This window comes from Mesoplodon bidens, assembly GCF_964165515.1.
Source record: "Mesoplodon bidens genome assembly, chromosome: 16".
NCBI lineage: Eukaryota > Metazoa > Chordata > Mammalia > Artiodactyla > Ziphiidae > Mesoplodon > Mesoplodon bidens.
The window spans coordinates 75,440,787-75,453,693 of record NC_138173.1 but is presented as its reverse complement, the minus strand read 5'-3'; the positions used below and the strand labels follow the sequence as shown (position 1 = coordinate 75,453,693).

The 12,907-nt window shown below is 40.9% G+C and overlaps 1 protein-coding gene across 6 annotated transcripts in view; it reads left to right on the top strand.

Annotated features, from left to right (window-relative positions):
• The window catches only part of PTK2 (protein tyrosine kinase 2), a 251,006-nt gene that overhangs the window by 109,619 nt on the left and 128,480 nt on the right, over positions 1-12,907 (top strand). For all 6 annotated transcript variants that reach the window (XM_081258095.1, XM_081258093.1, XM_081258091.1 and 3 more), the window contains 2 exons: positions 7,250-7,329; positions 9,583-9,645. In XM_081258095.1, the coding sequence (XP_081114221.1) occupies positions 7,250-7,329; positions 9,583-9,645 (143 nt within the window). The remainder of the gene's footprint in view (positions 1-7,249; positions 7,330-9,582; positions 9,646-12,907) is intronic.

Sequence of the window (12,907 nt, the reverse complement as noted above, 5' to 3'; positions counted from 1 at the left end):
AATAGTAGTGGCCATTAGTTTGAAGGGCTCTGTCCATGTTTAGTCAAGAAGTTGTATTAACTAAATGTGCATCGATGATGCTGAACTTGTGTAGGACCCATTGGGTACCACTGACATTTTCAGCTTCTGAGATGCCTGTGTCTGACATGAGGTTGTCATTGTTTTCTCCTACAAATATATTAAGATTTAAAATGAGTATATCCATCGGTTTGCTCTTAAAAAACGTTAACTGTGACATAATTCGTGGTTTATTTGACAAAAAAAAGTTCCAGTGGGAAGCTGAAGAAGACATTGAGTCCGGCACCCTAACTTTATGGTTTGGAACCTAAACTGCAGAGATGTGTAAGGGGCCAGGGCACACTTATATTTTGTTGGTCAATCTTTCTGTTATTTTACTCCAATTTTTTTACTTTTACATGTTTTTATTTAGATAATTGTATTATCAGAAATGATTTCTTTAACTGTAGTTTCTTGGCCATAAAGCTTTCTGTCAGTTGAAACATTTTGAAATGGAAGCTCCAAGTGGGAAGGTTTAGTTTAAAACCTGACATTTTCAATGTGGGAATTATTAGCTGTCCTTTTCCAGAAAGAAGTTAGAATTAAATGTAGGTCTAAGTCTGATTCATTAGAAGATACATTTTCTGTACTTCTTTAATAGATTTAATAATGTACATTTTTTTTCTCCTTTTCCACTCCTGTATGGTTTCGGTGATTCACAAAGTTGTATGGTTATTGAGGACTTAGGTAAACTCTGTCATATTTATGCTGTTCAACCCGTAGTTTTTTGTTCATCCTTCTCTGTGAAAGAGTTTAGAAATGGGAGGCAGAAATGGTCCGTCTCCCACAGTCACTCTTCCCTGCTGCTATTTTAAGTTTGCCTTTAGTCTACCTCAGGGCCTTGGACAGATTCTTTGGTAGAAATACCGCTGTCTCAGGGTCCCCAGCACCACCCTCAGGTTCATTCGTGCATCAGAAGGATTTACAGGACTCAGAGGTTGTTGTATTTCTGGTTTTAGTTTATTATAGCAAAAGGATACAGAGGAAAGGCAGCAAGGGGAAGGGGTCTGCGGGGTGATGTCCAGAGGAAGTTAAGTGGAAGCTTCCCCGGGTCCCTCCCAGGGGAGTCCCATGGCGCAGCACGTGATGCGTGACAGCAGGTGCAGAGGCTCGCCGGCCTGGGACCCTGCTGAGCTTGGGCGTTGAAGGGTTTTATCAGGCTCCATCTCCTGGGCGTACAACGCCTGTGTGACCTCAGGTAGTCAGGCTCCAGGCCCCAGGGAGGAAGCAGGTGTTCATCAGAATCACATCGTACATACAGATTCTCCAGTCAGACTGGTAGGTGTGGCCCGAGGCTTCAGGTGGGCAAAGGCACTCTCATCAGAACATTTCAGGAGTTCAGGCTCCAGGAGGCCAAGAGCCAGTCATAATCTTGGGAATGTGTAGGGTTTGAGCAACCCAGGCCTGCTGAGTTAACATTTTTCTGCATGACTCCTCTTTCCTTTCCTGGACTTATTAGATCATTTCTATTCATTCAGTAACTCCTTTTTTTTTTTTTTTTTTTTTTTTTGCGGTATGTGGGCCTCTCACTGTTGTGGCCTCTCCCGTTGCGGAGCACAGGCTCCGGACGCGCAGACTCAGCGGCCATGGCTCACGGGCCCAGCTGCTCCGCGGCATGTGGGATCTTCCCAGACCGGGGCACGAACCCGTTTCCCCTGCATCGGCAGGCGGACTCTCAACCACTGCGCCACCAGGGAAGCCCAGTAACTCCTTTTTTAAAAAATTGAAGTGTAGTTGATTTACAGTGTTGGGTTAGTTTCTGCTGTAAACCACCGTGAATCAGTTATACATACATACATACATACATACATATATATATATATATATATATATATTCTTTTTCATATTCTTTTCCATTGTGGTTTATTATAAGATATTGAATATAGTTCCCTGTGCTATACAGTAGGACTTTGTTGTTTATTTTGTATGTAGTAGTTTATATCTGCTAATCCCAAACTCCTAATTTATGCCTCCCCTCTCCCTTTCCCCTTTGGTAACCATAAGATTGTTTTCTATGTCTGTGATTAACTCTTAATTTTAAGCGGTGTTTTCTATGTAAAGCCTTCCATGACACCTGTACATTTCTCATTTAACATCCGATTTTTAAAAATATTTTAAAATCAGTTTTACTGAGGTATAATTTTACATACAATAAGAATCACTAACTTCAGTGTACAGCTCAGTAAGTTCTGACAGTTGTGTATAGTCAAGCAGTTTCCATTACAATCATGATATAGTACAATATAAAAATAAGGAAATTGACATTGACACAATACTACTAAGTAGACTGCAGATCATGTTCAGATTTCACCAGTTTTTACATGCACTCGTGTGTTTGTGTGTAAGAGTGTGTGTGTAGTTCTATGCACTTTTATCGTAGGTACAGATGCATGTGACTACTACTGTAATGAAGACACAGAACTGTCTCACCAACACAGAGAAGCTCCCTGGTGCTGCTTGGTCACAGCCTGCCCCTCCCCTAACCCCTGGCAGTCACGGGTCTGTTGTCTGCACCTTGTATTTCCCTGTTATTATCTGTTGCCCCCACTAATAGAGCGTGCCGTTCAGTGAGAGCATTCACCATTGTGTCCACAACACAGTAAGACATGGGTTTTAGGTGCCTAATTGATTCTCTCGAATGACTTACTAGTGATGCTTGAGTTTTAATGCTAATGCCCTGATGTTCAAAAATTTGGATGAGATTTATTAGAAGATGTCAAAAAAATCCAAGAAACAAAGGAACTATGTGCCTTTGGAATTTGAGAAATCACATTGGTTTGTGTGTGTGCGCGTGCACTCTCAGCATTAGATCTTCTTTTTAAAAATTGATATGATTCTTCAAGTACCTCTAGTATATTTGTGGTTACTTTTCCATTATACATGGACAAGAAACAAGAAACAACGGAAACACTTGTTGTCATACAGGTTTTCTAGCTTTGGTCATCTCCTTTTATAATCTGTTCTCAATGTTAACATCCAGAGCAGTCCTTTTCCAATCAGAATTTACCCACCATTATGTCCCTGTAAATTCCATATACAAGTTTTATTCACTGCTGTATCTTGGCACTTGGTAGGCATTCAGTAAATATTTGTTGAATGAATACCTGTTAAATGACTTACTCAGTTGTGGAAAAAGCATTTGACTCAGTAAGATAGCATAATTCTTTAATTTATATATTTTTGTAGCTTACGTACACAAGAGAAAATCAAGGAGTTTGTTTTAATTGAGAACTGCCACTGGGTTCCTTCTGCATACCAACACTCCGCTTTGTGCCCTCACAGAACTCAGGGAGGAGTGCCTGACAGTTGAGCCAACTGGGCCGACTGCCTCGGATCACTCAGGTGGTGTATGATGTAGATGGTTATATACACATTTGTCTGCCCTCAGCCCCATTTTCTTTACACACACTATCAAGGACTTTCAGGTCTATTTGATAAATTCATGCAGCTGACAGAATATTCAGAAGAGACCAAAACAAGGCAAAAGATCTCATGTGGTAGCCACAGCATTGACTTGGCATATGGAATAAATTATGGAGCAATTTAGGATTAGTACATTTATTAGAGATGTGAGTGGTTTTTATATTAAAACCTGTACTTTAGTTCTGTTGCAGAATAAGGTGAAAAAACTCATGAATGTAAATACAATACTTGCCCACAGAAGGAAGTCCAGATACATCCTATTTTTTAAGCAGGAAATTGACATCAATATGGAAACAAATTAATTTAATAAAACAAAGAACAACATTCAGAGATCTTTGCTTGAAAGACTCTTGGAAATTTGCTGGATTTGGAGTTAATAAACAGTAGTAATCCATGATATAAAAAAGAATACAACACAATGACAGTGGTAAAACAAACTAAGACATGCATGTGAAGCCATCATGTTACACCCTGGGGCTACCAGGGTTATGAGCTGTGGTCCTTACTGGTCATTAATCTTCCTTCTAGTGGAGAATACCTACACTTTCTGAGAGTTCGCAAGAAGGTATAGCAACACACTGAAGCTTGAGTTATGGGGGTCAGCGGATGGGTTTTTTATTTATTTATTTATTTTTTGCGGTATGTGGGCCTCTCACTGCTGTGGCCTCTCCCGTTGCGGAGTACACGCTCCGGACACGCAGGCTCAATTGACAGCCATGGCTCACGGGCCCAGCCGCTCTGCGGCATGTGGGATCTTCCTGAACCGGGGCATGAACCCGTGTCCCCCGCACCGGCAGGCGGACCCCCAACCACTGCGCCACCAGGGAAGCCCGAGCGGATGGGTTTTTGAGTTTTAACTTTAACGCTTGCTGTGTGACCTTGAGTACATTAATTTTGAGTAATTAAGCTTTCTGTTTTTTATGTATAAAATAGGACTAAGGCCTATCTTGAAGAGTTATTGTACAGACTATAAATAATGTATCTAAAACAGCATAATACCTAACCCCTGGAATAGTAAGTAGTTCCTCTGCTATCATCTTCATTCTTTTTAGGTTCTTTCTGAGGCTCTTAATTGGGGATTATAGTAGGGTCCAACTCACAGTGATGCTGTGAATATTAAATGCAAGTTATGTATAAATCTGTCTGACACGGCAATGTGAGTATATTTACTGTAAGCAACTATATAGCTATATATACGCACACTTAAATGTTCAATAAATTGCATTTATTTCACAAATGAAAGCATGAAAGTTAGAAATGTTTTATAAAGAAATGAACACTGAGTGTTAAAAACCCTACATTTTGAAGAAAATTGCATGAGCCCAACATCAGGACGTGAGGTGCACAGTGGTTCAGAGAACACCCCCTTTGGAGCCTGGGTGACAGGGACCTTGCAGGGGGGTTGCTCTCTGTCCTCACAGAGGGCAGCTGCCACAGGGTGGGATAAGGAGGGGAGGGTCTGCTGAGATGGCTGGTTCCATCATGGATCAACACACTTGGCAGAAAACATGGATCACTGCACACAGTGAATGGGCCTCAGGCCATAGTCATACAGCTCTGAGTCAAGAGTAGTAGATTGTTGCTGTAAGAAAAACAACTCTCAGAACTTTTAAGTCATGTTCATAAATAAAGGGATTTTCCATAAAGATCGTTAAGTTAATTTTCTCTTTTTTTTCATTTTTGCAACTAATATGAATTTGGTTTTGATGACTGAATAAAGTATGTGATTACATTTTTCTGTCTTTGAATAGCGTTTAAAAATTATAGTAACTAATCTTAAGATCGTTTTGTACTAATGCATTTTCCTCAACATGGAATTGCTGTTCTCTGTTTGCTTCATAGTCTGCACCAAACCGTAAGCTAAGATGCACTGAATGCTTCAGTCAGAACAACTGTGGTGTTTCTCTAACTCACATAAATACAGTCTTTATTTATCTCTCCATTTTTGTGTTTAGTAATAAACCTACTTATGATGCAAAAAAGTTAGTTTTAAAATTTGGATTTATTTTTTGCTACAGAGGAGAAAGAGCCAATTGAAGTGTAAACAGAGTGATTCTAGAATCAAAGCTTTTTACTTAATTTAGTGGGTTGAATAATTCAGTTCTATTGAATCAGTCTTAAATGCCTGCTATATTTAAGGAATAGAAATCACTGTTGCTGGTAACTCCTATGGAAAATAACATTTATGCCCAGAGGTGTCCGAACCCTAGATTGATGACTTTATTCCTTCACTCATTTGCTCAGTCTTCAGTCAGTCAGTGTTTATGGACCACCTAGGTAGAGGTGCTAATGCAGAAAATAGAGCAAAGGTTTCAGAGGAAATGGCGTTTAGGTCAGAAATAGATCGCTGCTGGCCTAGCGGGCCTCGCCCCCATCCTGAGAGGAGTGAGTACATGAGCACACACGCCCCTCGGGTTATAGGTTCTGGCACGTTAAAGAGGGCGTCCCCGTGTGGAGACTTTTATTTTCTCTGTAAGAAAGAGCTGTGGCTGGTTGACTGGAGAAAGTGTGGATCAGTGTGTTGCCCAGCTTCCTGGGCAGGCATTGCTGAATTTCCCAGCAGTCTCAGGCGATCGTTTGAGGTTTGTCGTCATGAACGTAAAGCGAAGCACAGAGCAGAGTTTCTCCAGTTGCTCAGCAGTAAGCGTGGAGAAGGAGGTGGGTGGCTGGTTTCAGTATTTGTTGGTCTTGCCAGGGAATTAAAATAACGGGAAGAAGGAGGTTGGGAGCTTTGGGGGTCTTTTCAAGGTTAGGTTATGAGCTACCACTCTAAGGTTGGCAAAGTAGCTAACTTGGGACTAGAAATCTTTTGAACAAGCGAACTTACAGGCTAGGAAGCCACATACTTTTTTTTGTGAAGGACCAGAGAGTAAATATTTTAGGGTTGAGGATCAGGAGGCCAAATGGAGGGGAGGGTATTATGAAATACTTATATAACGAGACAAGGCAGATTTCCACGGAGTTTCGTATTGGTGAAATTCATAATATAATAATTGAGTGCAGATTTTTTGTAATACAGGTCTACTAATGAGAGGAACAGAGTTCCTTTTTGGGGGAGGAGTAACATTTCACTTAATCGAGGTTCAGAATGAGTGCTCCCTGTTGTCAAAATCAATTGCAGATCTTGATCTCTTGATGCTAAGCTGTGAGATTTTACATATTTCATCTCTGAAAACATCTTCACACTGATCAGTGCTCTCAGATACTGATATCAGTCCCTCACAGTCATTGGTTGGAAGGCCTTTGTGCAATTTGTTAGATCCTTCTCTTTATATCACACTTCAAGCATGTTGTCACTTTGCAGATTAATCACTTATAGTCGATGGTTAGGTGGAAGCACATCAGTTGAGGATTAAATGGATTTTGAAATAATGTTAGTTTTCTTTACCTTTGCATTGAGGTCCAAAAAGTGGTGCTGGGACTGTAGTCCGAGTTCAGAAAATATAGGCACTGCAAATTTGCCTGGAAATGGAGATCTCCCTTCTGGTTTTCCCTTTGACAACATGGAGGGTAGAAAGCAGCTTGATGTTATTGTGATTCACATGATGTTTAAGTGCTCATAGATCATATATGTTCTTCATAAAGGAAGACTGTTTGACTCTTTAACTAGTCTTTGGTATTACTCATTTTATATCCAGCATCTAGTGTGATTATTGACACAGTGTGTATAAAGCATGTAAATGGCACCCAGTAAACATTTACTTAATGACTAAGTTTAAAACATATTTTCTTACAGCAACATTATTTTACCCATTCCTTTTTATTGTAGGTGAAGAGCGATTATATGTTGGAGATCGCTGATCAAGTGGACCAGGACATTGCTTTGAAGTTGGGTTGTCTAGAAATACGGTAAGGGGGTAACTAGACATTGAGGTCTTCATTCAACAATGTTTTCTGTTATTTTTTCTAGGTATTTTCCTTTCCTGATAAAGATTATCAATAAAATACTGAATAAAACGAGTAAAATTTGAAAATATTCTGAATTATGTTGACATTGCTCATTTTAGAATCTTTTAAAATATTATATTTAGAATTGAATGATTTATAAGAGTACAAGTATGTAAGCAAGTCTAAGGCTGAGCTCCCCAATAGAACCTTCCGTGATGAAGGAAATGTTCAGTATCTGTGAGATCCCATGTGCCAGCCACCAGCCAAGGTGGATACTGAGTACTCAGATGTGCAGTGTGGTTTAAATTTGAACATAAATAGCCATATATGTCTAATGGCTGCCACTATGGGGGATGAGAATGTATTTCTTATTTCTGATAACATTTGTCACCATTTGTCATATATTCTGTGCCACTATTTAAAACTTTGAGTGAAAGAAATATTTTACCTTTGTCAGGTATAATTTTAATTAAAACTTACCCCGGCTCGGGGCTTCCCTGGTGGCACAGTGGTTAAGAATCCGCCTGCCAATGCAGGGGACACGGGTTTGAGCCCTGGTCTGGGAAGATCCCACATGCCACGGAGCAACTAAGCCCGTGTGCCACAACTACTGAGCCCGTGAGCCACAACTACTGAAGCCCGCACGCCTAGAGCCCATGCTCCACAACAAGAGAAGCCACCACAGTGAGAAGCCCGTGCACCGCAACAAAGAGTAGCCCCCGCTCGCCGCAACTAAAGAAAGCCCGTGTGCAGCAACGAAGACCCAACGCAGCCAAAAAAAAAAAATTTACCCCAGGCTGCTAGTTGAAGATGTGTTGGTTAAATTAGCTAAAATTTGATTATGTGTACTCAAAACAGTTAGTGATAATTTTCCCGAGAGATCACTGTTTTTTATATTATATAAGGCTATCAAATAACGGTTCCTACAAGGACCCAAAGATCTTTAAGTATAACTCTCAACTCTTCATTAAAATTTGTTTTCAACCTTGATTATACATCCCAGTAAAAAAAAAAGCCATCTCTCACTGGTCTCTTCCCGTTCCTGGCCTTTACAGTTTTTGCTTGGGAAGCAAACTTGGCGCTCTTTCCTTCCCACAGACAATGCTGTGATGTATTACTTGGAAGAGGGGTCCAGAAGCATCAGGCCCTACGTGAATGGCATGTGTGCATCTCTGGGTTCCCCTCCCACTCTGGCCTCTCCATGTTACGTTTATCCTTCTCCTCCTCTCCCCTGTCTGAGGTCACTGATTTTTGAACTCTGAAGCAAAAACGTGACAAAGTAGTCATCCGTCCAGCTGCCCCTCCCAAACTCCTCCCCCACATGAAGAGAAAACAGGAGAACAAATTAAGTGATCCTTTTTGGGCCCTTTAAAATTTTTTGTCGAAATCTAGTACTTTCGATTTTAAGTAGGCCAAAGAAAAAGTCAAATTTAAAAAGCAAAACCAGTATTCATGTTATTACAGACAAGTTTGAAAGTCTTGTTGATTACACGTTCTCCTGGGAAATCACTTCAGATGATTTGTAACATCTGTGTGTTCCAAAGCAGCTCGAGCTAGACCTTGTCCCTTTGTGAGATAACTGTGTACACGTAGAGAATCCCACCCACTTGGGGCAGATTTTGCAGAGAAAGGACTTGGTTGCAGTAAGACCTGAAATTGCTTGAACATGTGACTTGGAATAAGAGGTAAAATTCAGACTGTGAACACTCAGCGAGATAGGCAGCACTGCTCTGCAGAGCCTGGCGCCCGTTACCTGGACTAGCCCACTGCGATGGCTCTGCTTCAGGGCCCATGCTGTGTCCTTAGTCACTGGGGGTCTTCCCAGGAGCAGGTGGGGTGCGCACCGGCCACAGGGGCAGCCTGGGGTTCCTGGCACTGTCCCTTGAGGAAAGGCCAAGTAAAAGTAGCGAATGTAGCTGATCTCTTTTACAGCTGGAATCTGGTTTCTCATTTTGCAAAGAGCCAGACCTGCTTCACATCAAAAGGGAACGTGAGACTGTTCAATAGAGATACGGTCTGTGTTAACTGATTTATGCTGCATTAGGATGTAGGAAAAATGCTGCGAATCAAATTTGTTCTTTATTTGTTGTTTATCAGAATGTTTGTGGCTTAGCCACATAGTAGTTAGATACCCCCCTTTCACGGTTTTTAATCATTTAACATCGCATACATTCCCAATACCAATCTATGAGTGTGTATCTTCTCTGCTTTTAGGCGGTCGTACTGGGAGATGCGGGGCAACGCCCTGGAGAAGAAGTCTAACTATGAAGTATTAGAGTAAGTGCGGCACGTCCAGGCGCTGCCTGCAAGCATTCAGAGCTAAGTCACTTTTCAAACTGTAGATTTTACTGGTTTATCTTTACTTAAAACTTAATATTAAATCTGAAACACTACTGTTTCTAAAACTTTTATATCCGGAAGAGGAAAGTTTTATTAAGAAATGAATTCTTGGTGACGTTAATTGTGTTAGCAAACATTTAAATTTGTTGATAAATGTCTTAAGGTTAATATTCTTTGGCATGTTAACACATAAATAATAAACTCTTCTGTCTCTGTAGATTTAACCATATTGGGATGGAGTTTCACTTCTAATTTATATTGAACTATGAAATTGTTATTATTTATATTCTCTTTATAAGTTTATTAAGGGTTTTTTTTCCCTTAGTTAAAAAAAAGTGGAAAGATGGGAGTTTTTTGTGGCTCATGTATCAGAAAATTTAGGATAACTGAATATTTTTCCAATAGTGAAGTTAACAGTCGTTAGACTGTTACGTTAGAGTATTTAAAATGCATATAAGACAAAGTGGGGCTTATGTCTTGGGAGGCTGAAAGTTCTGCACTTTATCTGTTGATAATTAATTCAGCAAAAAAATCACTGATATTTGTTATTTCCAGTTTTATTTTCATTAACAATGGTGCAACTTTTTGCCAACACTTTTCCTGACCATATTATTACTGAAATTCTTGTGCTACTTGGAAGATGTTACTACAGTGAAGTAAAAGGTTGTCCATAAGTACTCTGCAATAATAGAGACTTGACATGGCTTTGGATTTTATTTGACTTTCCAGGTTAGCCCAACTGCTATCACACGGTGAAAGTATAATATCCCACCATTTTGAAAACAGGATTTTACAGGGGAAGTACGGTCATTTGAAAATAAAAGTAGGAGTAAATATTTGGGGGAATTAGTTATGGAGCAGGTCCGACCATTTGCACTAATAACTGGTGGTAGACGTGATAGTTATTTTGCAATCACACAAGCCTCCTTTGTCCCAATTGTGACAAGTGAGGTAGTGCCCCGGGCAGCCTGTCTCGTTGCGAGGCGGATTCATCCCTTGATTTCTGGACCTACTGTATTAGCATGACGTAAGTTTCATGACAGTGTGCCGTGTATAAGGCACTCACTAAATATTTGTGGTTGTGTGTTTATGGACACATCCATCACATAATGTTGTGCCTCCTAACAGATTAAATAAGGATAAAACACGGAGTTGTTAGAGTTGAATGAAAACTTTTAGAGATCAGTTGGGATAGCTTCGTAGGCAGAACGATTTTAAGTAGAATTTTCCCTGCCCTTCAGTTGACAGCGTAGAAGCAACAGTATCATTGATAACATTAAAAAAAAAAAACCCAAAAACCAACATTCACTGTGGTTTAGGTGGTTTAGGTTTTTGTTTAAAATTGCCAGTGGGCATGTCAGTCGCAGAAACAATTTTGTGTTTGAAGGGAAGGAGGGTAAGTTGGTTGGGGCGTGTTGATTTTCAGTTCTGAGGGAACATTTGTGTTATTTAAATGAAAAAGGAAACAGAAATGTTGGTTTATTTTCTATGTTATAAAATCACTAAAACCACAGCTTAAAGAAAAATCTCTGACGGTAGCCAGTGCCTAGATCTTGGTTTCTCATATCATTCTTCAATGAAAGGAAGCAGGACTCCTGATCCGAGGGGCAGGGGGAGATGTATGATGAGCCTAGAGCATCTTGTAGAGCTGGAAAGGAGCAAGTGCTCAGAAAAGCAGATGGTGGGGCTCTGTCAGAGCATCAGATTGGAGTCCCAGTGACCAAAGGTAGGGCATTTGGGCAACAATGAATGACTTAGTTTTGGGTTATAGCCCAGAGTATGAAATAAATATCCATGGGCCTATATGAATATAAATAATTGAATAAATAAATATAGAGAGAAGTGATCAATCTCCCACCCAGAAGAATTCTAAGTGATTTATATAGATACAGCCTGAGGAGGCAGATCATAAAAGCCCACCCTGTAGTGTGGGCTCTGCTTAGTGACATGTGTCTAAGGAATACAGTGTGGAAGGGTGTGCAAGTAACCTGACAGTGGAGCCATCTGGCAGGCGCTCCCTCAGCCAGGTGGTCAAGGTCAGCATCAACACCAACAGTTATGTTGATGGCATGTGTGCCCTTGATGTGATCTGTTGAGAATGACACTTCATCTCTGTGGTCTGCTTCCCCAAAACCTAAAAACCCAATCCAGACTTGCGAAAAACAGGTAATTCTCAGATGAGGGACGTTTTACAAATTACCAAACCAGTACTACTCAAAGGTGTCAAGGAAAATCTGAGAAACTGACACAAGCCAAGAGGAATCTGAGGAGATGTGATGATTAAATTGGATCCTGTGAAACAGAAAACTGACATTAGGGAAAACACTGATGAGATCTGAAAGCGTAGGGTTTGTTAGCAATGACGTATCACAAGTGATGTATCAGTTACGACAGAGGTGCCGTAGTAATGCGAGGGAAAGCCAGGTGTGGGCTATTCAAGGAACTCTCTGTACTGTCTTTGCAGCTTTTCTGTAAATCTAAAACTATTCTAAAATGAAAAGTTTATCTTGGGAACAGTTCTCAAAGCTTCCTGAGATGCTCTTCCCAGGTTATAATCCTCCAATTTGGCTCAAATAAAATTTTCCATTTCTTAAAAAAAAAAAAAAAGAGAGAATTGAAGAGGAAAAAGCCAACAGGTACTTAGAGATGATCTAAAAAGGTGAATCGTTGTGCGAAGTTGGAGAAGGAGGGCCAGGTCAGTGGCTTGCACTGTAGCGTGCCCGGCTGTCAGAGAGTTGTCCTCAGGGCCACTGTGATGTGGACTGTGTCCCAGCCTGTCTTTGTGAGAGGCCCACGTCGGAACGGGAAGGGTAACTGAGCCATGGCAGCTGGGTGAGAGCCAGAGGTGTCATGGGAATGAAGAGAACAGGTACCTGGGGGAAATCTCCGTGGATAATACATTTGCATGTTTTTGGCAACAAGAAAAGTCTGTAAAAAGAAAGAAAATGAAGAAGCAGGTATCCATCAAGATGGATTTGGAGGTATATTTGGAGAGAGGAGCGTTAAGTTCAAGATTTATTTGAAATGAGAGTCAAAAATTGCATTAAAGTTGGGCTTCCCTGGTGGCGCAGTGGTTGAGAGTCCGCCTGCCGATGCGGGGGACGCGGGTTCGTGCCCCGGTCCGGGAAGATCCCACATGCCGTGGAGCGGCTGGGCCCGTGGGCCATGGCCGCTGAGCCTGCGCGTCCGGAGCCTGTGC